The 27,805-nt window shown below is 44.5% G+C and overlaps 1 protein-coding gene across 2 annotated transcripts; it reads left to right on the top strand.

Moving 5' to 3' along the window:
* Positions 1-82: 82 nt before the first annotated feature.
* On the top strand, positions 83-27,549 carry adgrd2 (adhesion G protein-coupled receptor D2). 2 transcript variants are annotated; one of them, XM_060053992.1, is made up of 25 exons: positions 83-531; positions 749-800; positions 1,635-1,877; positions 3,056-3,688; positions 4,086-4,220; positions 5,479-5,573; positions 5,928-6,215; positions 8,184-8,295; positions 9,566-9,700; positions 10,028-10,136; positions 10,717-10,822; positions 11,786-11,841; positions 14,191-14,317; positions 14,792-14,895; positions 15,141-15,243; positions 15,572-15,725; positions 16,701-16,834; positions 16,954-17,069; positions 20,806-20,926; positions 23,321-23,362; positions 23,497-23,550; positions 23,732-23,879; positions 24,890-24,945; positions 25,061-25,091; positions 26,323-27,549. In XM_060053992.1, the coding sequence occupies exons 1-25, from the start codon at positions 487-489 to the stop codon at positions 26,328-26,330; spliced, it is 3,207 nt and encodes a 1,068-aa protein (XP_059909975.1). In that variant the 5' UTR covers positions 83-486; the 3' UTR covers positions 26,331-27,549. The 2 variants fall into 2 exon arrangements, with proteins under 2 accessions (XP_059909975.1, XP_059909974.1); XM_060053991.1 differs by having other exon boundaries at positions 743-800.
* Positions 27,550-27,805: the final 256 nt, after the last annotated feature.

The raw sequence follows: 27,805 nt of genomic DNA, 5'->3' as shown, positions 1-27,805 counted from the left end.
AAATGGCTCCATTTGCATGACAAAACAGGGCTGGCTTCACTGTGGTGAGGAGGGGGGTTTGGCAGGGGTCTCGGCAGACACAGAAGGTCTTACTGGACGAAGGAACGGTGGAATCTACTGTGAAACCCCCAGCTCCATTTCAAACACCCCCACCACCACCAGCACCACCCACCCCCACCCTTCATCCCCGGCACCTTGGACGGGCAGGACGAGCAGTCAGTCCAGTGTTTGGGGTCGGCGTTGGGGAAGGGTCTGGAATGGACATCGTTGGGCTTTGCCCAGGGAATGGTGGCCAGCTCGGGCACGAGGGACAGACCTTCTGCTGCAGCTGCTGTCTGAGAGTGAGCCCGGGCAGTGGATCACTAACCTGGGGAGATAACGGACCCAGGAGAGCTGTTCCAGCTTAAGGACGTTGACTGTTTGTTGGATTCAATGGAAGAGTTTGTCTTTTACGTCTTGCGTTTGATTTAACTGGGAGCTTTAAAGATGATCGGGTCGTTCCTAATTGGAGTCACTCTGTTCAACATTCTGGTAATGTTCCGCCATGTGAAAATCATGTTCATGTTCAGTATTTATATTTCTTCCGTTGATTCCCTTTCCCGGGAAAAAATGCAATATAAATTTTGATCCCTTCTAGAACCATGAGATTATTGATGATGTGTAACTTGCTTGGTTTGGCTTTAGGGGGGGATCCGTTGTATTTGTTTTAAGGGGAAAGTGGTCCTAACTCTTTCTCCTCAAGGTGCAGTGTGTGAGCGAACCAACGACGGCGGGGCCGGAGGGCGGGAGGAATACTGTTGGTGAGTCACCACTCTGTCGGACTGACCGCAGGGACCGGCCACTTTAAGGCCTGTGCATCTCTGTTTAATCAAAACATTTGGGAAGTCCTCAAATACTTAACAATCATTAACCAGGACTCATGTACCTAAGCAAACAGCTAGCATAGAACCCTCAACATTTTGATCAAAGATTAAGTTTACCAGGACTAATCAAACATTCCCTGACATTATATAAACTGATTTTCTAAAAAAATATCTAAAGGAATATCTAGGAAGAATGGCAATCTTAAGTAGTTATTATTGACACTGTTACAAACACGTCAGTATACATGCTAGTATTACAGCCCTCTGAAAAGCTGCTATAGATTCACTTCTAGGTTAAGACAGCATTGGTGCAATAGCCTCTAATATGCAAGTTTTATGTATCCTTGTAACTCCTTTTTTATGCTATTTATACTGTATGATGTGTTACATGGACCTGTGTCTGCAATAAAGCTTCATTATACTAAATTTGACACTGTCTCTGGAGGAAATACCCAGTATTGTGTGGATGTTATATTGTTCATTAGACACAGAAGTGAGTCTTAGAAAAATCTCCGCATACAATCGAGGTTTGAGTTGGGGTTGCTACTAAAAAGTTCAAATCCTGCACTATTAGTAAATATTAGTTCTAGCAGATGCCTTTATCAAAATATATCGACAATTTGTGGATTGTAGAGATTATGGGTCAAACCCAGAACATTTCGGTACTTGGGTCAAACCCCCTGTCAACCACTAGACTCTCACAGCGGGGGGTCGGTCTCTCTCTCTCTCTCTCTCTCTCTCTCTCTCTCTCTCTCTCTCTCTCGGCTCCAGAGGAGGAGGCTGATCATGGGGTCCACTTGACCTCAGACTGGGCCTACCAGCTGGTCAACACATCGCTGCCCTACCCCCGGGCCCAGAGTTTCTGCAGGGCCCGCTTCGGCTCCCTGGCTGGGCTTGGCCAACCCGAGGACCAGGAGGGGGCGCTGGAGCTCCAAAAGATCCCCGGGAACCCCTCTCAGCTCTGGGTCCAGGATCACACCGGGTCCACCCAGGCCCTGCCTCTCGCCAAGCAGTGTAGGAGTCACTGACTGCACAATGTTCCAATACCGGCATGCTCTCATACACTCATGCTGGAATACTGTGGAATAATTGACTCTCCATTACACTGTAATACTAGTCATTGGGAAGACAAACAGTGGACTCACTAGTTACATACCCTAGTGTTCTAATGCTGGAATACTATCATACACTCAATCTAGAATATTGTATTTACTTTTGATTACACTGTTATACTGCTAATTTAGCAGAGAAGCATTGGAGTCACTGAGAACGTACTTATGAAGACAGAAATACTGAATAATTGACTCTAATGTAATGCTAAAGCCTGACAAAATGCATCATGAAAGCATTGATTACAGCCATCTTGTTTATTTATGAAAATGCCTCAACTCCTATCTCATATGGCGATCATCTGTACAGTCATCGCATCAAATCTTCCCCTTATTAGCAACAGTTTTGATTGGCTGCTAAAAATCTGTCAGAACAGGAGAGGGGGCAGATGGATATGCCAGAACAAGTAAAACATAATCTTGCAGATGTCCGGTTCCCAGGCTAGGAGGCATTAAGATGATACAATGATTGTACTAATACTGGAATACTATTTATTATATATACTGTAATGCTAGTCATTATGAGCAATAGCCCTATAGCAGTCACTCATAAAATACAACCTAATACTATTAACTACCAATATTTAGCTATTTAGTAGTAGGCCTATTAACAATTGAGTTCTGGTGAGGCTGAGAACAATCTAAATCTTGAATCAAAATGAGAGTAGTTGCAAGAAAATGCTGCAGGGCGAATAAAATTATTCAGCCATTAAGTCTAGAATAGACTTGAACTGAATGGACCCAGATACCGTCAGGGGTTTGGCGTTTTGCTCAAGGATGTCTACATTCAGTCAGTAAGAAAATGCTTTTATCAAAAGCGACAAGTTATTCTGAGAACAATCATGCTTAGTTTGAAGCTGATGATTCAGTATTTGTACTCTGATTCTTGTAGTGTAGCCTCGCTCCGAGAAGGTGTCTGGTAATCCACTCCGAGTATGTAGCTTTGTATCTCCCCATGGCCATGCTTTCATAAAACACAACGCATAAAACTCAACGCTAATCAAGTGTCAGCTGTGACGCTCTTCAACAGTGCGTCAGCGGCACGACCGTTCAACTCCGCTTTCCCCTCCTTTCTCCCCCTAGACCTCAAGTTCAGCGCTCTCAACTTCCCCAGAGCCTCGCGCGAGGGCTTCGTCCGGGTCAACGCCACCTTCTCCCCGCTGGCGGCGGTGAGCGTGTGCGTGCGCGTCCAGTGGGACCCCGCCTGGGACGAGGTGTCCACCATCTTCTCCTACGCCGCGCCCGTCTTCACCAACGAGTTCCAGCTGCGCGGCCAGGTGGACCGCCAGGGTCGCGTCCTGCTGGCTCTCATCATCCACGGCCAGCACCGGCCCTACAAGGCCTCCCTCCCCAACGACGGCCTCTGGCACCACCTGTGCGTGACGTGGCGGAGGAGCGACGGGCGCTGGGCCATCTACGTGGACGGGGAGCCTGGGGACACCGGGGAGGGGGCCGACACGCCCCGGGACATCCACGGGGAGGGCATCTTCATCCTGGGCCAGGACCAGGACTCCTTCGGGGGGAACTTCACCGAGCCCTTCTTTGGGAACGTGACGGACCTGAACGTGTGGAGCGCGGGCCTGGAGGGGTGGCAGCTCCGCGCCCTCAACGCCTGCTCCCCTTTGACCCCCCGGGACGAGGTGTTCCGCTGGGGCGTCGATGGCATCACCGTGCACCCGGTGGTCCGGGAGATGGAGGCGATGCTGTTTTGTCCAGGTAGGCTTCAGGCCATCCCATCATACCACCAGGATTACGATGTGTACTGTATGTTGAGGTGTTTCATGTTTTACGTGTTTTAGAACATAGTACATATACACATTTGCTACGAGTATGTATTTGTGTCATGTGTATATTTGCATTGACTGTGTGCTGTGTGGTTTGTGTGATAATGCGTTATTAGTGTTTTGGTGGCATAACTTATGGTGTGTTATGCATTTATATGTGTTCTATGTGTATGTGTGTAATGTATGTGTTGCTGTGTTCTATGTGTATGTGTTTTATATGTGTTTCTGTGTTCTATGTGTATGTGTGTTAGGATTTGTGTTTCTGTGATCTTTGTCCGTATGCGTTATGTTGCGTATATATAATAATATTGTGATAACCCCGCCCCCAGCAACACGGGGCCAGCAGCAGGGGGCAGAGCCTGCAGGCTGCAGGACGCTTGAGGGCTGGACGCAGCAGCACCACCCAATGGTGGGACAGGAGGACTGCAGCCGAGCGCTACCATTCATCTGCAGGAGTAGCAGAGGTGAGCGGCTGATCTGTACTTTTGGTTACTAGGCCGAGGATGCCTGAAATCCAAGCATTTCATGGTTTAAATTACGTCCGTCTTCTGTTCTCCATTCAACTGGTTAGCAAATAAACTTGAAACACGATAATTTTTAACCCACTAACGAGCTGTAGACAATACGCCTTGTAGCGGCCACAGGTTAAATTCTCACCAGTATATTGTGTAATTTTTGACTCAACACACTTCAGAATCAAGTTTAATTTAACAATTAGTTTAATTGACAGTTAACCTTCGACATACATCGAATTTGCTTTGGTGTATGCTCTGGTGAAATAGCTATAGAAAATACCAAAATCAACTGTAAGGAATATAGAATAAAACATAGTTATATACTAAGTAATATAACTATTAGTAATTTCAATACAATATAAATATATAAAAAAAAATATATATAATATAAATATAAATAAATATATAGAATAAATAGGAAATATCTTGAAAATATCCTGTACCTCTTCAATCTCCTGTCCATGAAGGTAAAAGCTTCAGTGGATGACTCCAATTCATCCAAGCTATTTTAATGCAATGACTTCAGACTTTTTATTTTTTTTACATTTCTATTCAACTAGCTATACAATGATGCATTCAGTTATAATATGACCCCCCCACACACACACACACACACACACACACACACACACACACACACACACACACACACACACACACACACACACACACACACACACACACACACACACACACCAAGGTCTTCAGGTCAAAAATTTCCAATCTTATCGGTGCTGCTTCACAAAATAGTGGATGTATTATAAATATGCTATAGAAAAATGAATGAGGATGTTTGGGGGGGGCAGAGATACAAGAGGATGTGACCTCATACAATATCCAACTGCTGAAGCGAGATGCGAGAAGCGAGATGTAATGAATAATGCATAAGAGAACACACTCAATGCCATCATTTGGCTCCTCCATGGCGTCGCTGAGGCAGTCTTACTGTATATTCAAAATGACAAACAAGCATATCTTACTGTGATCGTTAAATATGAATGCATAAATTAATACGAAATGTGGTTCATATAGTCTCTTCACACATCCAACAAAGCACATTGAATCAAAAGTTCTAGGTCAACTCATATAACCATAAAAGAGAGTGTGCATGTCAAAGCTAGTAGTAGTCAAGGAGCCCAATGGCTACGCTTCTCGACATGATGTTTGAAATGAAGATAACTTCCATGTTTTTGGTGTGTCCGAGCAGAGCGCTACCTAAAGACGAAGGAGATCCGTGGGGGAGAGAGTGTGCGGCCCAGTCCCTTCATGGAGCACCTCAACCGCATCGCCAACAAGACTCGGGTAAGGAAGTGCTTTAACCTCTTCTCCCTTGCTCGGGTTCTTCGCCGTCTCAAACATGCAATGCTTTTCTTGGTCAGCCTCACTAACAACCATGTACACCTGACGAGAAATTGTAGAGACAATAAAGTTCTTTGTGTGGGTTACTATTGCTCTTCTTCTATTAACTCATAGTAAAAAGCATTTTACAGTTCAGATTACAGATTACATGTACTCAATATGATCGAGGATACAGGTTAGACTCAGGGGACGCTTGGGATAACCAGAACCTTTCTACTAATGTCGCACACCCTAATAGTCTACCCTGCCCCCCTCCGCATAATAAAGAAGACGCTCCATTTTTAACCAATCTTGTAGGTCGGAACGGGAGAGGAGCCCCCTTACGCACTGGACCTAGGCGGCGCCTCGGCCCTGCTGGACGTGGCTCGGCAGGCGCTGGAGGAGACCGGGCGGGAGGACCTGGAACCCTCAGACATGCTGTCTCTGGTGCAGCTGCTGGCGGCCGCCGCGGAGGTCCCCGTCGCCGCGGCCGCGGAGGGCAACCGGAGCCGGGGCGACGCGCGGGAGCTCAGCCAGCACTTCATCGGCGTGGCGGACGGCCTCATCGGCCAGGACAACGCCCTCAAGTGGCAGGCCATCAAAGGGGTAGGACCACACCCTGTCCCCTTGGCTCCCACTGAAGCGGACCACTTCTCACTTCCGGTCCCTTTTGCTCTTGCGTAGTGTAGGTTGGTTGCACAAATTTGATTTTAAATCCCTTATATGTGTGTGTATATCTATATCTATATATCTATATATATATATATATATATATATATATATATATATATATATATATGTTTCTCTGACCCAGGACTGCTGCATCAGAGATTTAGTGTAGGGTATCCCAGTTTCACAATGGGTGAAGAGTTAGTGAGATTCTGGCACTGCGAAAGGAGTGCCAGATATTTATTTTTGACAATGGCCAACAACATGAAGCGCACAAATGTAATGACTACTTTGCAATAGGTTAATAAATGATGTAGTACTTAGAGTGGGCCGCTAGAGGGCGGTAGAGCTCTGTTACAGCTGCCAAATAAGCTGCCAAATAAAATATACAGTCCTCTCCACAAACCTTATACACCCTTGTGGTTGCTTGTTACCTACAATGCTTTATTTATTTTTGTATATTCTAATATGTAGTTATTTAAGATATGGTGAAAGGCCAAAGACAAATGTCCCTCCTTTTCCGTCCTTAATAAAACACATATTTTCTGGGAAGAAATATGCACGTTTTCATCATGAGCAATAAGCCTATAGATCTTGTAGTTGTTGGAACACAAATAGAAGGCTGTGTGTGTGTGTGTGTTTGTATCCTAGTAAGGTATTGTTGAAACAACTATGGCCTCAACAGGAATTTGACCGAATCAATTGTATGTGACTTATTTCTTATTTCAGGCGTCTCTGAGATCAACATAAAAGTGCCATTTTTCAAAGGTGTCCTGAAAGTCTAAATTGTGTTCATTTAGTCATTAAACTATGAAAGTAATGACATATCCAGACCGAAGTTAAGCGCAGAGCTATTAGAGGGCGCTCAAGGAACCCAGAGAGTGAGGATAAAACGCAAAACTCAAGCCCCAATTTAGACATTTAGACATAAAAGAAAAAAAATTCCCAGGAGGACATTTAATTTCCCCAACGTCCATTTCCACTATTGATACCCTGCATTAGACCCATAATGGCCTTGTAACCAGTATTATGGCTCTATCAACCTTCCCCCCCACCACCCTCCCCACACACACACACTTGGCCCCATTCACCCTCACACACACAGATCTCCCCAAGGCCTTCCCGGCAGCCCAAGGCCAATTCTGCCCAGACTGAATGGAGGTGAAAAGCACGTTGCTGGAACCACAAACCTCTCTCCCCAAGCTCAAGCTCTGCCTTTCTCTCCCTCTTCGCTTAAGCCTGCCAGACAATAATCTCTCCCTTTCTTATTACGGTTTTTGGGTGTACTTAATTGATGTTATTTGATTACCATGTGTCAAATGCTGCAACTATCCCTTGGATTATAGACTGTGCGTGTGTGTTTGTGTGTGCTTGCGTGCGTGCGTGCGTTTCGATTTGAATGAGTGTGTGTGTGCGTGTGTTGATTTATATGTGTGCATGTGTCGATTTGAATGTGTACACGTGTCGATTTGAATGTGTGAGCGTGTCGATTTGAATGTGTGCGTGTGTGTGCGTGTGTCGATTTGAATGTGTGCATGTGTCGATTTGAATGCGTGCGTGTGTGCGTGTTGATTTGAATGTGTGCCTGTGTCCATTTGAATTTGCGCACGTGTGTGTGTGTGTGTGTGTGTGTGTGTGTGTGTGTCAGACCGAAAGACAGACAGACAGACAGACAGAGGCCAGAGACAGCTAGTATGAGGCCAGAGAGACAGTTGAGGGGACACCAGGGACAGTTGGGACGGACATCAGAGACATTTGGGGTGACACCCGAGGGAGAGACCGCGCGGGGGGGATCCAATGGACGTAGTCCGGGTGATGCTGGAGAGCCAGCTCAGGTGACACCAGGGACGGCGGGGCAGACACTAGAGAGACAGTGGGGGTGACAGGATGGTCTCTGTGTTCCAGGTGGTCAGCGGGCCCATGGACGTGGTCAGGAGTATCGACCGCATGGCAGCAAGCCTGAGTCCTCGACTGATGGAGACTGAGCAGCACGTACTCATACAGAGCCCCAACATCAGTGAGTCACACACACAAAAGCAGGCAAGCTTAAATGCACACATACACACACGCGCGCGCAAACGCAGTTCGGTGCTCGGGCTACTGCTCGGGATTTTCTCAGTCAAGGTTCGTTCACTTGAGACAGAGTGCCGTGTTCGCCGTGCATTGTTTTCCGATGGGGAAAGTGTCGCGGCCATTTCAAGGAGGGGGGGGGGGGGGGTCAATGCGGCCGACGTCGAAACGCGGTGCTGTGGAGGTGACATACTTGTGACATACTACGTTTAATTGATTCAGACTTTTTCAACCACCTGTCAACCAATAGACTTGCAGTACAATTAAAAATGTAATCTGTGGCTGATTTTGTGTGATTTAAACTTTCCCTGCTATAAAACACAGCGCTCGACCAAGAGACGTGCACAGTGTCTGATCGCACCCCATTTCAAACCAAGAGTTGGTTTTATAATCGCACATTAAATTGTAATAGTACTATATTGTTTGGGGCCTCACAAAATGTGTGGATTTCCAGGGCTGGGGGGAAATAAACCCGGTTCACATTGTGCTACTTGGCAGATAATACAAAACTGTAATCATTAGCCTTTAAAATATAAATAATTTTTTTAATATTTCCTACAAGTGGACGCAGGAAGCAACCCGCTTATTAGCGGTTATGAATTTGAACATTTTGTAAATTTTATTTCAACACCGCCTAAATGCACGCCACTTTATTTAAAAGCAAGCAATTACGACACAGAGCTTGACGGACAAAAGAACCACGTTGCCTCTCGTGACCTTCGGATCCTCGCAAACGGTGGGTACGCTACGCAGAACTGTTATAAAACACACACACACACACACACACACACACACACACACACACACACACACACACACACACACACACACACACACACACACACACACACACACACACACACACACACACACACACACACACACACACAATGAAGGATTGAGGTCTGAAAAATCTATTGCAGAGTGTGTTTAGACTACAATAAAGGGTGCACACTTGCCAGAGAGATGTGCCAAAGAAAGAATATCAAGATGTCGTGTAGGCCTACAACTATAGGACGATAATTCTATAATAGATTAATATTCAACTGTTTTCTGGAGGAAGCAATGGATGGTGCATTGAGAGTCCATTATGTTATGTGCGCAAAATAACAGCGATCACGATGCTCCACTTGTCAAGACATAACTTTTAGATTATTTGACAACTAATGTCATCTTGATTAGTCCAGTTAAATAATTTGCCCACCCCACCCCTCCAGAGTTGGAGGTGCGACAGCAGGCCCTTGAGAGGGGCTCCCCGGGGCCAACGTTCTGCGGGCCCCTGGCTGAGCTCGGGGGCCACTTGGACTGCATCTCCGTGCCCCAGCAGAGGGTCCAGGATCTCCATGACAACGGTAGGAGCAGAGATTTGGGTCGAGGGTGGATGAGGGATGACCCCTAGGTGTACGTGGAGACCCACGTGTGGGACGTTTTCCACCACAGTGCTTTGTCAAAGAGCTGCCAAACCACTCACCTCCTCCAAGGTCTCGCATTGGAATCCAGGTTTCAGGGCATTGTTGAGCGCCAGACTGACATTCATTTTCTCCCAAACACATGCTTGCGTGGCTTTCCCAAAAGTCATTTTCTTCATTAATTCTCCCGAACTGAGAAATCACTCTTCATCCTTTGTCCGTTGTGTGATCCTTTGTCCGTTGGGGGGGCGTTTGTGTTCTGAACGGCAGGTTTCCGGTCACTCACGTTGGTGAACACGTGGTACGGAGCACTGCGGCCCCTGTTCAACGCAGAGGAGAACGTATCCATGGCGCCCACCGTTACCGACGGCAGCCAGAGGTAACACTGTTCAGCCAATCACGTCACAGACTCAATAGCCACATAGATTGACTCCCACCAATCAGCCACAGTCTCACACTGTGCGTTGCCATGGAGCGCAGAGGATTTCAATTTCCATCCAGAATAAAAGGACATTTCAATACAAACTATGGACATTTAGTACAAGTGCTTCGAAAGGCTCCATCCACACACACACACACACACACACACACACACACACACACACACACACACACACACACACACACACACACACACACACACACACACACACACACACCCTTCACATCTCAACTTTTGTACTAGTGTTGGATGATCAAAAGCCTCTACCAACCATTGACGCATCTATCTCCAATTGAGAGTTACAACTAATTTAACTTCTGGCTACCTGAAAAATAGTGCCACACGAGAAACCAAAGACATTATCATTGAAAAACAGATTGACAGACAGAAGGTGTTTGGTTGTTTGTTTCTTGTGATGCCCTGTCCAAATATGGACCCCCACACCCCCTACCATGTGTCCTGTACATTAACGTTTGGTGGTCATTTGAACACAGGGTAAATTGTCCTGTGTGTTTAGATACCTAGGAACCATCCTTGGATCCTCCGTCATCTCCAGTATGGTTCTAGGAGACGACCAGCCTGTCAGCGTATCAGTGAGGTTCAAACTACAACACAAAGCCCAGGTCAGAACTCATTCCCATAGCCTCTCAAAGCTACCTTCGCTTTAAAACCTTGTACTACTTCTTTATGAAAGGGTCCACGTAATGTTTTATGTCATAGTTGGTAGTTGGTTTTGTCAGTTCCAGTACAAAATGTATAATGACTTGACCTATGTTATATATTTTATTGAGTTGTGACCTTCCATCCTCCCAAATGTTCCAACAATGTTCAAACAGGGCGCCTGTCAATGGCGTCATATTCCCTTTGCCCCCTAACTTGTGGGAAAACAAGGGAAACAATAATCCATCTTATTTATTGATTTAAATGACAATCTAGTTTACTAAGATGTGCTACTTTAAAGTGGCTCATGACAGCCAACATGCTGATGGAACGGTAATGCTATAACGTAACAACAATGTTCAACATACTCAGTTATTCATCCGGATAACAGTGCTTTGCTACTCCACAATTGATCGGCACATAGTTTACTACAGCTGTTTGGGTAGTCGACTCGTTAAAGAAGGTTGACGTTAGGGTAGCTTACATTACTTGTGGCTATTTAATTAGAATGAAACTACATAACGGAGATATATGTGAACAAACGTAAGGTGAATAATAACATACTCGAAGTCCGTGCCTGTGGCACGTCAGATAGATTTTCAGCGGCCATTGTGGTGAACTCCTCAAGAGACAGATCCTGTTCTATTTCACAATTTCATCGAACCAAGTGTTTAGATAATGTTTTGATTGAGAGACCCTTTGCGGCAGAGATTATATACCATACCTTTAAGAACTTTCCTTTTGAAATGATTTAATATTTAATTAAAAAGTGTTGTGAAATGTGTGAGGTCATGATAAAAGCTGGATAATATTGCACATCGATAACCAACTTTTATACTACAGTATTGATTCCTATTAGCTGAGCTATTTAAGTGCAGCAATGAATATGAATATGACGTTGAAAACACGTATTTGCTTTCCCATAGAAACCCAGCGGGAAAGTCTACAACCCAGTATGTGCCTTCTGGGATTTCGATCTCATGTGAGTCTACAGAGGATTGGCTCAAACTAATAAGATCCCGACCGCTCACAATGTATTCCCCCACAACATCATAACTCCCACAAACTCTATGTGCACACGCACAAATGTACATGCTTGATCCCGACCACAGGGTTGACTGCCACAGCAGCAGGAAAACTGTTTCGTACACATGTATGGGTGTAAACATAATCCCCACGACAACAACACCAGATCTTCAAGGTAGCATGGATCTTTTGCATCATTCGAAAACCACACCCAGGGCCGTCCCTCCCTATACGCCAACTAAGGGGCCGCTTAGGGCCCCCGACCGCCAGGGGGCCCCAAAGAGCGCTGTATTTTATTTATTGATTATTGTTTATTTTTTAATGCACAAAGCAATTGACTTCACAAGAAAGGAAACATTATAAGCATACAGCTCACATTGGTTTAACGAAACAATGGTGGAATTAAGAATTTTGACTGTGTCCGTCTGTCCAATAGACTGTGTAGAGGTCTGATCATGATAACCTAAACTTAAGTGATTCTGACTGACCTCATGGCAACCCTACACATGTTGCAAGGAGCATGATGTTTGATTCATGGTTGGACTGATTCCAAACTGGCAACCGCGATGATGACGATACGGTACATGACAAAGCTAAACGAAGCTCGCTACCTTTGCCCGAAATCGCCTCTCTCCCGCTCTCTCCCCCAGGGCCGGTTCTAGCCCTTTGGTAGCCCCCCCCTTTTCCCATTGCGAGGGGAGCCTTGCCCTGTTAAACGACATTAACTAAACATCACTGAAGACACATATTAACTGATTTACCTTTACTTTGCTTAGCAGTTTTTTCACCCACTTAGCTTGTCTATACTATGTTGCAATTAAACAAAGTGTCATGCATGGACAACAAACAACAGAAAAGCTTCAGAACATTTTCTACATTTACAACATTCAGACAATAAAGTGAAAGTAGAAATGTGGTAGTTGTGTAAGCTTTACTTTGACTGTTTCAGTGAGAGGGCCGGCCCTGCTGACACCTATATGTTTGCACACATATACCTTATGCAATGGACAGCCTAACCCACACAACTTCAGGGGACATTTAAATGCACTCATCATGACTCCCATAACATCATTAAGACACCCACAAGAACCATGTTACATACTATGTTTATGTATAGGCCCCACACACAGTTTGACCAACCACAACACAAGACCCAAAAGTGTGATTCCGATAGCAGCTCAGGCCATTTAAGGACAATTGTTATTGCGTTTACTTTTACTTATTATTGCGTTTACTTCACACATGTAAACATGTGTTTATATGACCTATATATGCACGTACACACGGTTGACCCTGCTAGGTGGACTCCCAGAAACAGAAGTGAACTAATCTTGAAGCCCTTAAAAAGAATAGCCCACTTAATATTCTTCCTATTTGTAGGCCTACTCATCCAAGTTGTTCATCTTGTGCTTATTGGTACTCACACTTGCTCACGGTCGTTCCTATTTTGCGTAGTGCTCCTCACTCGAGCTGTACTTCTCTGGTTGACTGTTGCTGTGGTGGCCGACTCAAAGAATAACACGATTTTACAAAACGTGAGGCTTAAAAAACGCCGATATAAATTCCTCTCCGTGAAGTATGGAAGAGGATAAGGGCCACACATAAGAAAAAAAAAATAGTTCTGACTTTAATCTCAGAATTCTGAGTTTAAAGTCAGAATTCTCAGAGGTTGGTCCTTAAAGGTACCCGTAGTTCTGACTTTAAAGACAGAAGTCAGAATTCTGACATTAATCCCAGAATTCTGAGATTAAAGTCTGTATTCTGACTTTTTTCCGTAGTGAAGCGTCTCACCATGCAGCATTGTTTTCATTCGCTGACTAAATCGATGTATGGTTTTTGTGTAGGACCTAATTTGTTTCCCACGTTGTCCTCTCTCGCGAATTAAAGAACATAATTATCGATGTTGAGGGATTTATAACCCAAAGGGTTATATATAAAAAAAAGTTTGTTAAAATGTTGATGTTACTCTGGCAAGCGGTAATTTGGTAATTCGACGGACAGGTATTTATAATAATTGCATGAACCAATCACTGGATTTAAAATCGGTGCACGACGCTATTTGGAAAGCGTACCAGAATCAACGAGTCAAATTGAAAAAAAGTTAGGTAAATAATAGATAGGCCTAATTAAATAAACGAGTTGGCAGTTTTAAGAAAAAAAGGTTTATACGTGTGTATGTATATGTAAAAACAATGCATGTACATATGCAAATGTCTATACAAACAACGTCTCTACATATGCATACAAAAAGCATAGAAATTGTATGCATAGTGTCGTTATATATATATTTTCTTCTGTGTATTAGTCCAGAGTCTGGTGGTTGGTGGAACACCAGGGGCTGTGAGGTGGTTGCCAAGCAACATGAATCAACGGTCTGCTCCTGTAACCACACCACTAACTTTGCCCTGCTGCTACAGGTGTACGAAGTGCAGGTAGCCACGCCCCCTATTCCATCATACTCCTCATCTGCATGTCTGTATTCAGCAAATCAGCAAACAGCCAGCATTTTGTACAGCTGTTCATCACTGTTGGACCTCTGTTATTGATTGTTATTGATGCATGCCTTTCTCTGTGTGTGTGTGTGTGTGTGTGGGAACATATGTTTGTGTGTTTGTGTGCGGGTGCGTGCATATTTGTGTGTTTGTGTGGTTGTGTGCCTGTATGTGGGAACATATCGTTGTGTGTTTGTGTGTATGCCTGCATTTGAATGTGTGTGTATGTGTGTGTATGTGTGTTGGTATGCACATTTGCCTGTACGCCTGTGTGTGTGTGTGTGTGTGTGTGTGTGTGTGTGTGTGTGTGTGTGTGTGTGTGTGTGTGTGTGTGTGTGTGTGTGTGTGTGTGTGTGTGTGTGTGTCTGTGTGTGTCTGTGTGTGTGTGTGTGTGTGTGTGCTCATTCATGCCAGAGGAGTCCAGAGAATGAGCGAGCTCTGCAGGTCTTGACGTTCATTGGCTGTGGAGTGTCTCTCTGTGGCCTCCTCTTCACCTTCATCCTCTTCATCGCTGTTGGGTGAGTCCCGTGGGTCTTGGGAACGCAAGCCGTGAAAAACCTTGACAAGAGTGCTTCGATACACAATCTGTTATCAGAGAAACTGAAAACAGCTGTAGTAGGTAGTTAGATGGATGGTAAGGTAGTATTGTGTAGTGTTTAAGTGCTCTGGTTCTGTTTTTGAATATGTTTTGTGTTTGGTTGTTGTGTTGCGCTTTGTGTATATGTGTGTGTTGTGATTATGTGTGTTGTGTTTACGTCGGCAGAGTTCCTAAATCGGACCGCACCACCGTCCATAAGAACCTGATCGTGGCTCTGGGCGTCGCCCAGTTGTTGCTGATGTGTAGTGACTGGGCCTCAGCCCACCAGGTAAAACTTCAATTACTTAATTATTACATTGTGTATAATATAGTTGTTATGTTATTTCTGAGAACGTCATACATATAATAGACATAAATGAGTACCTCCATTTATTATGCACGGATAAATACTTTATGTACTATCCACAAAGAAGGTCATTCATTGCCACTTTGAAAGAAAATGCAAAATGACTAGTAAATAGGTTGGTGACTTACGCCTGGGACTTAACGTATTAAAAGTTGTAACATTATTCAACACTTATACGTTACACATTTATCTGGGGACAAGTGTATGTAAGTGTGCTGTAGGGTGCTGATATCCACCCTGTGGTCGTCAGGAGCTGTGCTATGGAGTCACAGCCCTGCTCCACCTCTTCTTCATGGCTTCCTTCTCCTGGATGTTGGTGGAGGGGCTTCTGCTCTGGAGCAAAGTGGTCTCGGTCAATATCAGTGAGGACCGACGCATGAAACTCTACTACATCATTGGCTGGGGTAAAACGCACACACACACGCGCACAGACAGACACGCACGCACGCGCGCGCACACACACACACACACACGCGCGTGCGCAGACACACACTTAGGACCGAGTGGAGATCACTTGTTCATCAAGAGTGTCAAATGGCACATTGATAATACAGAGCGGGATGCAACTGGAATGAACTGTCAACAAATACCATGGTAGCACTTTATAATCAGCATACCATGATTCACATGAGATAATGCAGTAATAAGCATTACCTAACAGCTAATTAGCAATAAGCATTACCTAACAGCAGTTAGGTAATGTGTCCAGTAACCACCAACAAATGGTGTTTGTGTCCACACATTTTTACAAACACTTTACATTGAGTTTGATCCAAACCACTGCCTGCTTCATCAGCCTCACAGCCTCCTTATATCTGCTGTCGTTTGTGTTGCTTCGACCCGGTCACCGTGTTGTGGCATTTCTCTGACAACGTGTTTCTGTGTTCGTTCACACGCTTAGACGCAGCGCAGCATCCCAGGTGCCCCGATGGGCCCCGTCCAGACTAAATACAGTATGGGGCCCCAGTGCCCTGTGTCTAGCAACGTGCACGGTGCCTAGCAACGTGCACGGTGCCTAGCAACGTGCACAGCAGTAACTGCTCCTTCATTCAACCCATACAACACGTTCCATACGCTTGTGCCGCTGACAGAATGACACACACATTGGCATTTATTGATTCATTTTCAGTTCCAAAATGATATTTTCTGCTATCATTAGGTCCTGATTGCTGTAGCTACTCTGCAATCTGTCCAGTTTATATTTATTTTGAGCAACCATGTCATTTATTTTGTAGCTACTACAATTTTTATTGTGTGCTTTGAGCGTTCTTAGCCTTCCTTGCTATTCACTTTGGTTCAAGGTGTCTAAATGAGCAAACGAATATAGATCAATTGTTTAGAGATGTAACACTGGACTGGTCAACGTTTCCTTCACCCAGGGCTGCCTGTGTTGACCGTGGGTGTGACACTGGTCATATCGCTGGACAAATACAAGGCGGCCACTCACTGCTGGCTCAACACGGAGACCGACATGATCTGGGCGTTCGTGGGGCCGGTGCTGTTCGTCTTGGCGGTACGTACCCTGAGGAGGGACGTCAACGTTCGTCGGAATGGTTTCAGCTTCATGAGATCATTCATTCGGCCGTACGCACATCCCCCCTCCCCCTCCTCTCTCTTCACCGCGGTGCCTAGGTCAACGCGGTGGTGCTGTGTCGGGTCGTCATGGTTACCGTCTCCAGTGCTCGCCGGCGCTCTAAGATGCTCTCTCCAAGCTCCGCCTCCAAGATGCTCACCTTTGACCTCACCTGGTGAGTCACAAACACATCTCTGCCCCCGTACTCTTTCACACCCTGTCTTACTGTCTCTCTTTTTAACGCTTTCTCTGTCGCTCCCTCTCCTTTTTTGAATTCTTGTGTTCCTCCCACACACTCTCTCTTTTATCACTTTTTCTGTCGCTCTCTTTCCTTTCATGAATTCTTCTGCTCCTCCCTCCTCCCACGTTCCTGCCCACCACCTCTGTCCATTTCTCTATAACTCACTCTACTTCTCTCTCCAGCTCTCTCTTCTTCTCTCTGCTTCCCTCCCCCCACCCCCCCCCCCCCCCCCCCCCCCTCTCTCTCTTACGCCTCTTGACCTCTGTCTTGTTTCCCCCCCCCCTATGTCTTTGGCATGAGGTGGTCAATAGAGACAGTGTGAGAAAACGGCGGGGGGAGGGGGAGGTGGAGGAGGACAGGGGGGAGAAGGGGACAGTCAGCTGTGGGAGTCCAGCAGTCTTATCGTTAAACACCTGGGACACAGAGCACAATGAATAAGTGGGTGAGGGAGGGAGGGAGGGAGGGAGGGAGGGAGGGAGGGAGGGAGGGAGGGAGGGAGGGAGAGTGGGGGAACATGAGTAAGGGAGTGAGTGCGAGAGTGAAGGAGAAAGAGTGAGTGAGGGAGCAAGGGAGGGAATTAGAACATGAAAAGAAATGGACTGTATTCTACATTTTCTTGTCTATCATACAGGAACCTGGCTGACCCATATGTCGGCTATCGATAGATGTTTCCAACATGCCGGATGCTACAAGACATCCAGATCAGATATATGCATTCACATACTTCTATAAATAATATTAATGTATTCCAGTGTCTTCAAAATCATGTGACGTTGTTTACATGGCCTTGTTCTTTAAACATTACACTGGCCTTAACCAAGTATCTTAACCTACAATGGAGAACCACATAGCACCTGCTAAAGGCTTGTGTTTAGGCACACCAAAACCACAGGAACACTGTGTGAGCATAGCCAACGGCTTTGTTTTCCCCACACTGCACTCAAACATTCGCCCACAGAATGCTGCGTATCGTGAGGCGACACCAAGCTCACTGCTCCTGTTAAACCAAAAGTCACCGCCACCTTGTCCGTGGCAATGACCCCCCAATAACTAAAGGATTCCGCAAATATCACATGTGCCTTCCATAGCCTATGCATCAAGGCTGGATGAGTTTCCCCCTCGGGGCCTGGGCATATGGTCATTTTTCATTTTTAGTCAAAAGCCTTCAAAAAGTGATGCGTTGTTGTTGAGTGGCTGTATGAAATAGATATGCTAGCCAACGTTTAGTAGCTGGACTGAGTAGGCGGAGGTATCGCAATTTAGAAAAGTTGTGTAATTCTGCCCACACGCTGTACAACAGTACAAAGCTGGTCAACCCTGCGTGACCGTCTGAGCTCCGGTGTGGGTGCCACATAGACATTATAAATTTAGATTGAAACCGATTATTGTAAAACTTATTGGATAATTATCAACAGCATGAGATGGGTCAAGCCGTGTGCCATATTTCTGTAGATTCATTAATTAATCGATACATTTTCATCACAGAGGGCCCATTTGCACGTGCCCAGTTTTCCAAATGATGGATTAGCCTTGATGCATAGCCTTGCTAAACATCAACATCTCTACGCTGCATTCCCAGCAAGATATACAAGTACTTATTTATCCTTACCACAGCTATTAGCTATTTGCCATTTTTTTTTCAGCTAAATCCAGCACGCTGCATGCCATTCTATTTATTTTTTCACCATGGTTGTACTGTTTAACATGCAGATAACACAGGTACGCTGCAATGCTGGGTCTCCTTCGAGCCGGACCCAAAGTCCCCCTCGCTCACTAACACCATGCGTGCATGTATCTGTCCACACAACCCATGTGTCCCCTGCACAACACTGCCTATTCCACCACGGTGGGATGTTGAGGTAATAAGGGGGAGGGTGTGAGTTGGGGGGGGGGGGGGGGGGACGGGGGGGGGGACGGGGGGGGGGACTGATTTGTATCTCTCAAATGGAAGGAGAAGAAGCGGCTTGCCTCGACCTTGCAGGCAGAGTGTCGGCTGAAAACCTCCATCTCCGAGCCCAGCTGCAGCTGTGTGCCGACAATGGGGCTTGGAACAAAGGGAACGGTTTTGTGGCCCCGCAGAATAGGGCGTGAGGTATGAACACCAAGGGAAGGTGTCTCCATCCAAGGACTGCATGGCGATGGAAAGTTTGACGAGGAAATGTTCCAATACGGAAAATAAAAAAATCTATTAAGAAAGCAGCCATGGTGAGAGTGCAAATGAGAACAAGACTGTATGGATTGAGGACGATGTGTGCCTATGTTTTGGGTTCCCAGGTTTTTTATCGGAGGAGGCAGTGGAGACAGAAGTTTTCGTTATGCAGTTAGAAAGTTAGAGGGCATACTTTTGATAAAAAGGTTCTCACTCATAAATGTTTAAGGTGGAAAAGTGTTTTGTTGTCTCTCCTATCTCCTATGTGTCGTTTCGAGAGAAAGAGCCTTTCAAAACACTTGCTCACCAGGGCTCGGAAATTGCAAGGTTGCCTATGCTATCCCGCTCCTTTTTTTAAGTTCAGTGCTGAATCGCAATGCAGATATTGAATGTTAATTATTTTATGTGATTCATAATAATTGACCAGATTTGTGAAGTAATATTTGAAACCAAGTGTCCTAGGATTATGCCTTTGCAAATCAGAATCTCATAAAGTCTTTTGCTCATTTGCTATTATTTCTGATTCTGAATACTTTATTAATCCTGAGGAAAACAGTAAGCTGTTTGCTAGAACCTACTATTTATGAAAAGGAAATACAACACTTTCGGCTCAAAAAGATGCACAAGCACTGAGCACCACAGCTTGTTGGTTTATCATCACAGGGAATAGCAAAGAGGTGAAGTCTGAAGTAGATCGTAGATGTAGTGGATCAAACATCCACCTTCCCTGCTTGCCCTTGGACTCCCCAGATGAATTCTGCAGACCAAAGCATCACCTCTTATTCCTTTACCTATTTTCAAAGTGTTTAAGGCCGAGTCGCCGACAGTAGAAGTACTGCAGCTCCTAGCGGTCTCTTATCTGTGGGTCTGTAGTAGATAGACATTATAGCATCTGGTCACCCTCATTGGTTTAGCGATATTGTGAATAAGAAAAATCACACCTCGTTCCTGTCTTGTTTCTTGAGTGTTGATTTTTTGTTTATCTCAGGCCTGTTGTTATTAAATACTTTGGCTACTGCTGCAGCCGGAGTGGAGATCTGGTTATCTGACGCCCCACTCGCCCCACACACACTCACACACACAACGTTAGAAGATTAGAGGGCGTACTTTGGATAAAAGGTTGTTTTCATCAAGAGAGAGAGAACAGTTTTGGGATGACCCAATGACCGCATTGGTTTATGAAAATTTCTGATATCACTGTGTGTTTGTTTGTGTGTATATGTGTGTGTGCATGCCTTGTTTTTGTTTTTGTGTGTGTGTGTGTGTGTGTGTGCATGCCATGTTTGTGTTTGCATGTGTGTGTGTGTGTGTGTGTGTGTGTGTGTGTGTCTGTGTGTGTGTGCATGTCATCTTTGTATTTGTATGTGTATGTGTGTGTGTGCGTGCGTGCGTGCGTGTGAGTGTGTGTGTGTGCGTGTGCATCCCGTGTTTGTGTGTGTGTGTGTGTGTGTGTGTGTGTGTGTGTGTGTGTGTGTGTGTGTGTGTGTGTGTGTGTGTGTGTGTGTGTGTGTTGTTCCCCAGGGCTGTGACCCGGCCGGTACTGATTCTACTGCCAGTGCTGGGTCTGACCTGGCTGTGTGGAGTTCTGGTCCACCTGTCTGTGGTGATAGCCTATGTCTTCATCGCTCTCAACGCCTTCCAGGTAAAACCAAACATATCTATGAAATAAATACATCATGTACAGTACATTTATGTCCATGCTGTTGTATTCAATGTTAACTGGCCCGCACTGTCAATTTGACTCAACGTTAAAAGCAAATGATGTCCTCAGGGTTCTTTTAGTTTAAGTTTAGCAGCTATTTTGCGAAAATACCTGCTGATGCCGTCTGTTCCCCGAGGGTGCTTCTTCATGATGTTGTTTTCGCACAATTTTGTTTTTTAGTTGTGCGTTGTGACCAGATTTCCGTTTGCTCCATGTTTCTCGGCGTCACCAGCCAGCGTCCTCGTAGGTTACCTGAGGGTAGGCTTCAGGTAAAAGTAAGGCAACAACCCGTGGAGGTCATTCTAGTTCTGCTACGTGCAGGCGTTTTCTACATCGCGACTGCCAGCCTTTCTTCTAAACCTGTTCTACAGATGGACAACTTTGTGATCCAAGTGGCAGTTGCCATGGATTTATTTGAGCTTGATTCCAGAAAAAGTCCTCAGGCACTCAAGCACTCATTAATTGATAAAGCGGAAGGATGTTCGGTTATATCTTCTCCTTGTGTCGTTTTCGAGAGAAAGAGCCTTTCAAAGCACTTGATCACCATGTTATCCCGCCTCGTTTTATAAGTTCATGATTCTTAAGTCGTGTTCTTAAATCTGTCAGAATTTACCCTATTTGTAGTGTCCTAGGATTATCCCTTTACAAATCTAAAACTCTAAAAAAGTATTTGGCTTAATTGTTATTATTTCAGATTCACAATACTGTATTAATCCTGAGGAAAAAACTAAAAGTTGTTTGCTATTTCCTTCTATTTATGGAAAGGAAATAGAACTGCACTTTCGGCTCAAAAAAACGAAGTAGATATACACACTTTGTTGGTCTATCATCACAGGGAAGATCAAAAAGGTCAAGTCTGAAGTAGATCGCAGACGTAGTGGATCAAACATCGACCTGCCCTGCTTGCCCTTGTACTCAACAGATGAATTCTGCAGACCAAAGCATCACCTCTTATTCCTTTAACTATTTTCAAAGTGTTTAAGGCCGACAGCAGAAGTACTTCAGCTCCGATGCGGTCTCTTATCTGTGGGTCTGTAGTAGATAGACATTATAGCATCTGGTCACCCTCATTGGTTTAGAGTTAATATTGACAATACGAAGGAATCACACCTCGTTCTTGTCCTGTTTTAAAGTGTTGATTTTTTGTTTATCTCAGGCTTGTTGTCATAAAATACTTTGGCTACTGATGCAGCCGGAGTGGTGATCTGTCAACACTTTTGCACTTTGTACACCAGAGAGAAAGAGACCCCACTCGCCACACACACACACACACACACACACACACACACACACACACACACACACACACACACACACACACACACACATACACACACACACACACACACACACACACACACACACACACACACACACACACACACACACACACACACACACACACACACACACTCTTTGCTATCCTTTTCCATTACATATATCTTCTCTCTCTCTCTCTCTCTCTCTCTCTCTCTCTCTCTCTCTCTCTCTCTCTCTTCCGTGCTCATCCTCTTCTTCTCATCCTGCTCCACCCCTCACACACACACAAATACACACACACACACACCTTGCCTCCCCTTTCCCACCTTACTCCCACCGTGTGTCTGTGTTTGTGTGAGTCTCTCTCTCTCTCTCTCTCTCTCTCTCTCTCTCTCTCTCTCTCTCTCTCTCTCTCTCTCTCTCTCTCTCTCTCTCTCTCTCTCTCTCTCTGTAATTAATCAGTATGAAGTAGCCTCTAGTTGACCCTAAGAGAGCTGCTAGTTAATTTAGATTTACAGCCTGGTCCAGCTGAGGGTCTGATAAAACTGTGGTAGGAGTGCCAATCCACCCCCCCCCCCCCCCCCAGCTGACACAGACTACCCTGTGTTTCTGAAAAACCTTGTCTTCTCTGTCCACTTTTTTCTCCTCTATTTGCCATTTGCCTCCCACATACTGCGCGGTTTGAGAAGCAAACATTTTTAAACACAACTACAGTAGGTTTAGGGTGTGAAAGAGAGTGATACAGAAATAATTAAAAGCTTTAAACCAAAATTCTTAAACAGTACGGTAACAAGCAGAAAGACATGCATGAATAAGTGAAGCAATTGCCCTAACTGGGAGCTTGAGGCCATTTCAGACAACAATCTTTTTTTTTTATCCGAAATAAATGGATGCATTTCCTTGCTTCGCAAATGTTTTTCGTGGAATAAGAAAAGGCAGTTAAGGTAGCCTACTTGTGTGCTGTACAAAGGGCATGAATGACTCAAGAAAGTATCATAGAGAGTTATACTCCCCCCCTCAACAGACTTTACAAATGCTAACATTGAGTGTCCCCCTATGCGCTCCTTCTTACAGGGCCTGTATATATTCCTGGTGTACGCAGTTTACAACAGTGAGGTGAGGACACGTTCAGGCCATTGTCTTTGCACTGTTTCAGAATGTATCCCTCTGTGGTATGACATGTGAAGCTGCCAGGCATTTTGACTCTGAGCTGGCATATCAGTTGTTGTAAAAGCTGCCTTCTCCCGTAGGTGAGGAATGCCATAAAGAGGATCAAAGAGAAGAGGAAAGCCTTATCATTCACAGTGAGTGAGCCCAAAGCCGCCGCCATCAACTGTCTGATTCTACAAGGCAAAATAAAAACTTTGAAATTCACAAATTGCTTTTTAAGTTTTTCCTTGGTTTGAGGTGACGAATATTGATAATAACTGCTGGTTCGTAGCGTGGTCTTTCCTCAATTCTAATTTGATCATTGTGCTCCTTCAGAACTGCTCGCAGCCAATCGGTTTCCTGCCCAGCCAGCGGGCCCCTGCAGTCTCCTGGGGCCACAGTGTGCCAGCCCCCTCAAGCCCAGAGACCAGTGAAACCTCTGGACCCCCCAGCTCCACCTCAGCCTCCTTGGTGATCAAGAACGGTAAGCTAGCATGGACATAAGCTGGTACGGGCGGTAGACTGGAGTGGTAGGTATGGTTGCTACTGCTATTGTTTACATCTGTGGAAGGCACACCCACTTAGTTGTGACAAATTGACACATTTAGTCCTTATGACAAATATTGGTGCTGGATGTTTGAGTAGTGCCGGTTATGATGGTGTGATAACCAATAATCATCATCATCATCATCATCATCATCATCATCATCATCATCATCATCATCATCATCATCATCATCATCAGCGAAATATCATGAAGAGGAAAATTAGCAAGGATGCTAATTCAGAATTTAGAGAGAAAGCAAGATTGTGGATGGCTAACATGGATGTTAACTAGAAGGGGTGGTAAGCTAACAGGGCAGATCAAGCATATATTATGTTCAACTAGGGGGTAGTAGAGATGGTAATCTAGCACTTTATAAAGTGAGTTAGGAGATTTTGCACCAGAACACTCACCATACGCTGGCTATCACAGTGAAGAGGGAAGGAAATTCAACTTTCCCTAGTCTTACTAAGAGAGGTATTGAAACGTAATAACAAGACCTATGTTTAACTTCTCATCCGAAAGATCGGAATTAAAATAAATTAGTACTATCAGGAAGCGAGGCCTGGGAACGACTATTGGACACCGCAGGCATTTGATCGAATACAAGACAAACCACTCATAAGACAGGTTGTGATGGCTGCTTTTTTGCTTTTAATTCTCATGGTTACGCCATAAAAATATGGTGTAACCATGACAATTGCTCCACGGTATAACTAGAAGCCCTACCTGTGCTCTTCATTTTAACATCATGGAGTCAGAGGAACATGTCCTCCAACATGAAACGGTTTAGGAAAATGTATTCAGATGTTGGCTATTGTCTGTAATGTTTCTTATGTCACTGTTCTACTTTGTGTTCCCTAATTTGTCCTTGTGTGAAATGATTTGTTAGGCCAGAATAGAGCAGGATGGAACTGATATGATAGCGGGCTGATTTATTTTTCTTTCAGAGAGTTTCAGAAATGAGAGCTTTGTGAGTTTTTCCTTGAAAACGACATCAAATCAAGTGAGTGATCATTCACAACGTAACACTGCCACAAAATACAGCCATCAGTACAAACAATGACTAAATTGCTGTTCTGTGTATGACTGTGTGTGTCTGTGGGTTTCTATTTTACCAGGTGGTTCAACTCACCGGTTTCAAGCCCTCAGGTACGGTCACTTCCTGTTCCAGTTTGATTGGCTACAGGTCAGGTCACATGACTTTACTCGACTCGACCTAACCCTCTATTTTGTACACAATCTATAGCATAACAACAGCTGAAAACAAACCGCATTAAAACCAGGTCACGGTAGCTGATAATAACACAAAAATAAGAAAAGAACAAACATTGGACCAACAACGATAAGTCAAGTAAAAAAACACACCGCAGAAATATATATTTTTGGGACTTCAAGGAATTTATGAATCTGAATAACTTCCACTGACAACATTCTACCTTGACCCACCGAGCAATCTCGCTTCAATCTAGCGCTGCTGATTTGTTTTCATTGCATTGGTCTTTTTTCCTCTTATTTTGTAAGCATGCGCCGGTCCTTTGTGATACCGACCGCGGTGTTCGCACGACTGTAGTGTGGTAACAGATGGTTCCCATTCCCAGAGTTCTGTTCCTCTCCCAGCGCATCGATATATATCGCGCAGTACCGCTGTAGCAGGACACGCGTCCGTATGGCTGCCTAAATGTTTTCTGTGGAGCGCAGGCGAGTGGTACTTGGGATGCTTTGTTGACCCACAAAACAAAAGCAACGCTTGAGTCTCAATCAGGAGCGGGCAGTGCTGCACCATTCAACAGATCGGCCATTAGCAACTCCAACACCTGCTGTCTCTCACTCTCCCTTTCACTGCTTCGTCCCTTACGCTCTCTCTACCTCCTCTCGGTCTCTACCTTGCTCCTCTGTCGCTCCACCTCGACCTTCCCCCCCCCCCCCCCCCCCCCACATCTCTTTCACTCCTTCTCTCATTCCTCCTTTCTCTCCCTCCCCCTCCCCTCCTTTCCCTTGCTCCTATTCTCTCTCTCCCTCTTTTTCCCCCTCTCTACTACTCTATAACTTCTCTCTCGCTCTCCTCTGTCACCGCTCCTCTCTCTACCTTTCCTCGTGCTCTCTCAGTCACTCCTCCTCCTTCCCTCTCTGCGTCTCTATCCAACATCTCTCATTCCTTTTCTACCTTCTGCTCTCCCTTTCTTATCCCCTCTCATCCCCTCTCTCTCTCTTCCTTTCTCCTGATAATCATTCAATGTGCTGTTTTCACTTTAGATCGGTGCACTCAGGACAGTGTCTACCGCCCTTCCATGTATTCATAATTCAAGAATTAATGTAACAATCCAAAATAAGTCTATCAATTCCAAATGAATGTAATGCTTTTCCTTTGTTGGATCCACAGGCTGTTGACCTGCGAGCGGAACAGATGGCCATCAGCAAATACTACTGCGAATACTGCTGCGTATACTCATGTGTAGCCTTTACAACGACTGCATATACTACTGCAAAACCACTCTATACTTCTGTGTATAAAGACAGACTGAGACCACCGACTCTTGCCACGCCATGCATCAGCAGAAATGCATTATTTTTACAGTGTTTTTCGTTTGTTTTATAGAGCAGTGGTTCTTAAACTATGGTACCCATACCACTGGTGGTACGCGATGCGCTATCAAGTGGTACGCAGAGGAATTAGAAAAAAAATCGTTAGATTAAAAACAATAGGCTACTATCAATATACTAGTACGAATCAAATGGAAATACATTTACCATGAGATCATGTTCTCACTTGCTGTGTGTGTATGTGTTTCCTTGTCTCTGTTCTAGTGCTACCACTTTGTACAGCTGACAACAGCTACCAATAAATAATATTATTTTTAAGAATAAATGTGCCTCCTGCATGAGATGTGCGCAGCTGAATACGGCCGCAGGCCTACGCTACTGTATGTTGTTATATTTCATAACATCTGTCATAATGGTGGTGCTTGGGGAGACAAATATTTTCTGTGGTGGTACGCGGTATAAAACGTCAGAGAACCACTGTTATAGAGTATTACAGAATATTTCAGTATTACTGTATAGGGTGTCAAATATGACCAGACAGCAAGCTTGCTGTCAGTGTAAATCATAAATTCATCTATCTATCCAATATATAGGGATCTTTCTGTCTGTAAGTCTCTCTATCTCTCTATGTAATTAGGGTCATGTAGTAGAAATGTCTGTTTTCCATTGCAGCCATATTGGATCTAATTTTTTCTACATGAGGATGAGAAGTACATTAAGCCATTATCCAAAATGGCTTCAGAGGGGCTTTAGAAATCGGAGGTAGTTAGTTGGAGTTGTTTCTATTTTGTATTTTATTTTAGATATCAGAATTGTGTTGATAACCATGTAGCCGATGTCAATATAAAATGGGAAAACAAGAAAAAAGATCTGTAATTTTGCAGCGTTACCTAGAGTATAAATATCCTCAAAGATGTTTAACCGCCGTTAATGAGCTTTGTAAGTTACTTGAATTGTATTGGCATTTGGAGCAACATTTAAAATTTTCTCAAAGGCTAATGTTTTTAAAGTAGCCATGTGCCTGGTGTATAAAAAATGAAGCATTAAACTTTCTGGAAACTGCTTAGACATTATTCGTTGTGTATTTTTACAGAGACCATCCTCTTTTGGTGATAATTTGGTTAAAGGTCATGTGCTTTTATGATCACGTGTAGGGATCAAATGTGTTGAGGATTATCAATATTGACTATTTTTTTACTATTTAGATGTTATTGCCATGTAGGCCTGTGCGGCTTCAACGCTGATGCATTAAACAATTATATAAATAACACAATCAGTCATTTGAATGTTAAATTTTTATTAGTTTGTTACTATTACAATAA

This window comes from Gadus macrocephalus, chromosome 6, assembly GCF_031168955.1.
Source record: "Gadus macrocephalus chromosome 6, ASM3116895v1".
Taxonomy (NCBI): domain Eukaryota; kingdom Metazoa; phylum Chordata; class Actinopteri; order Gadiformes; family Gadidae; genus Gadus; species Gadus macrocephalus.
This window is presented reverse-complemented; position numbering and strand designations above follow the sequence as displayed.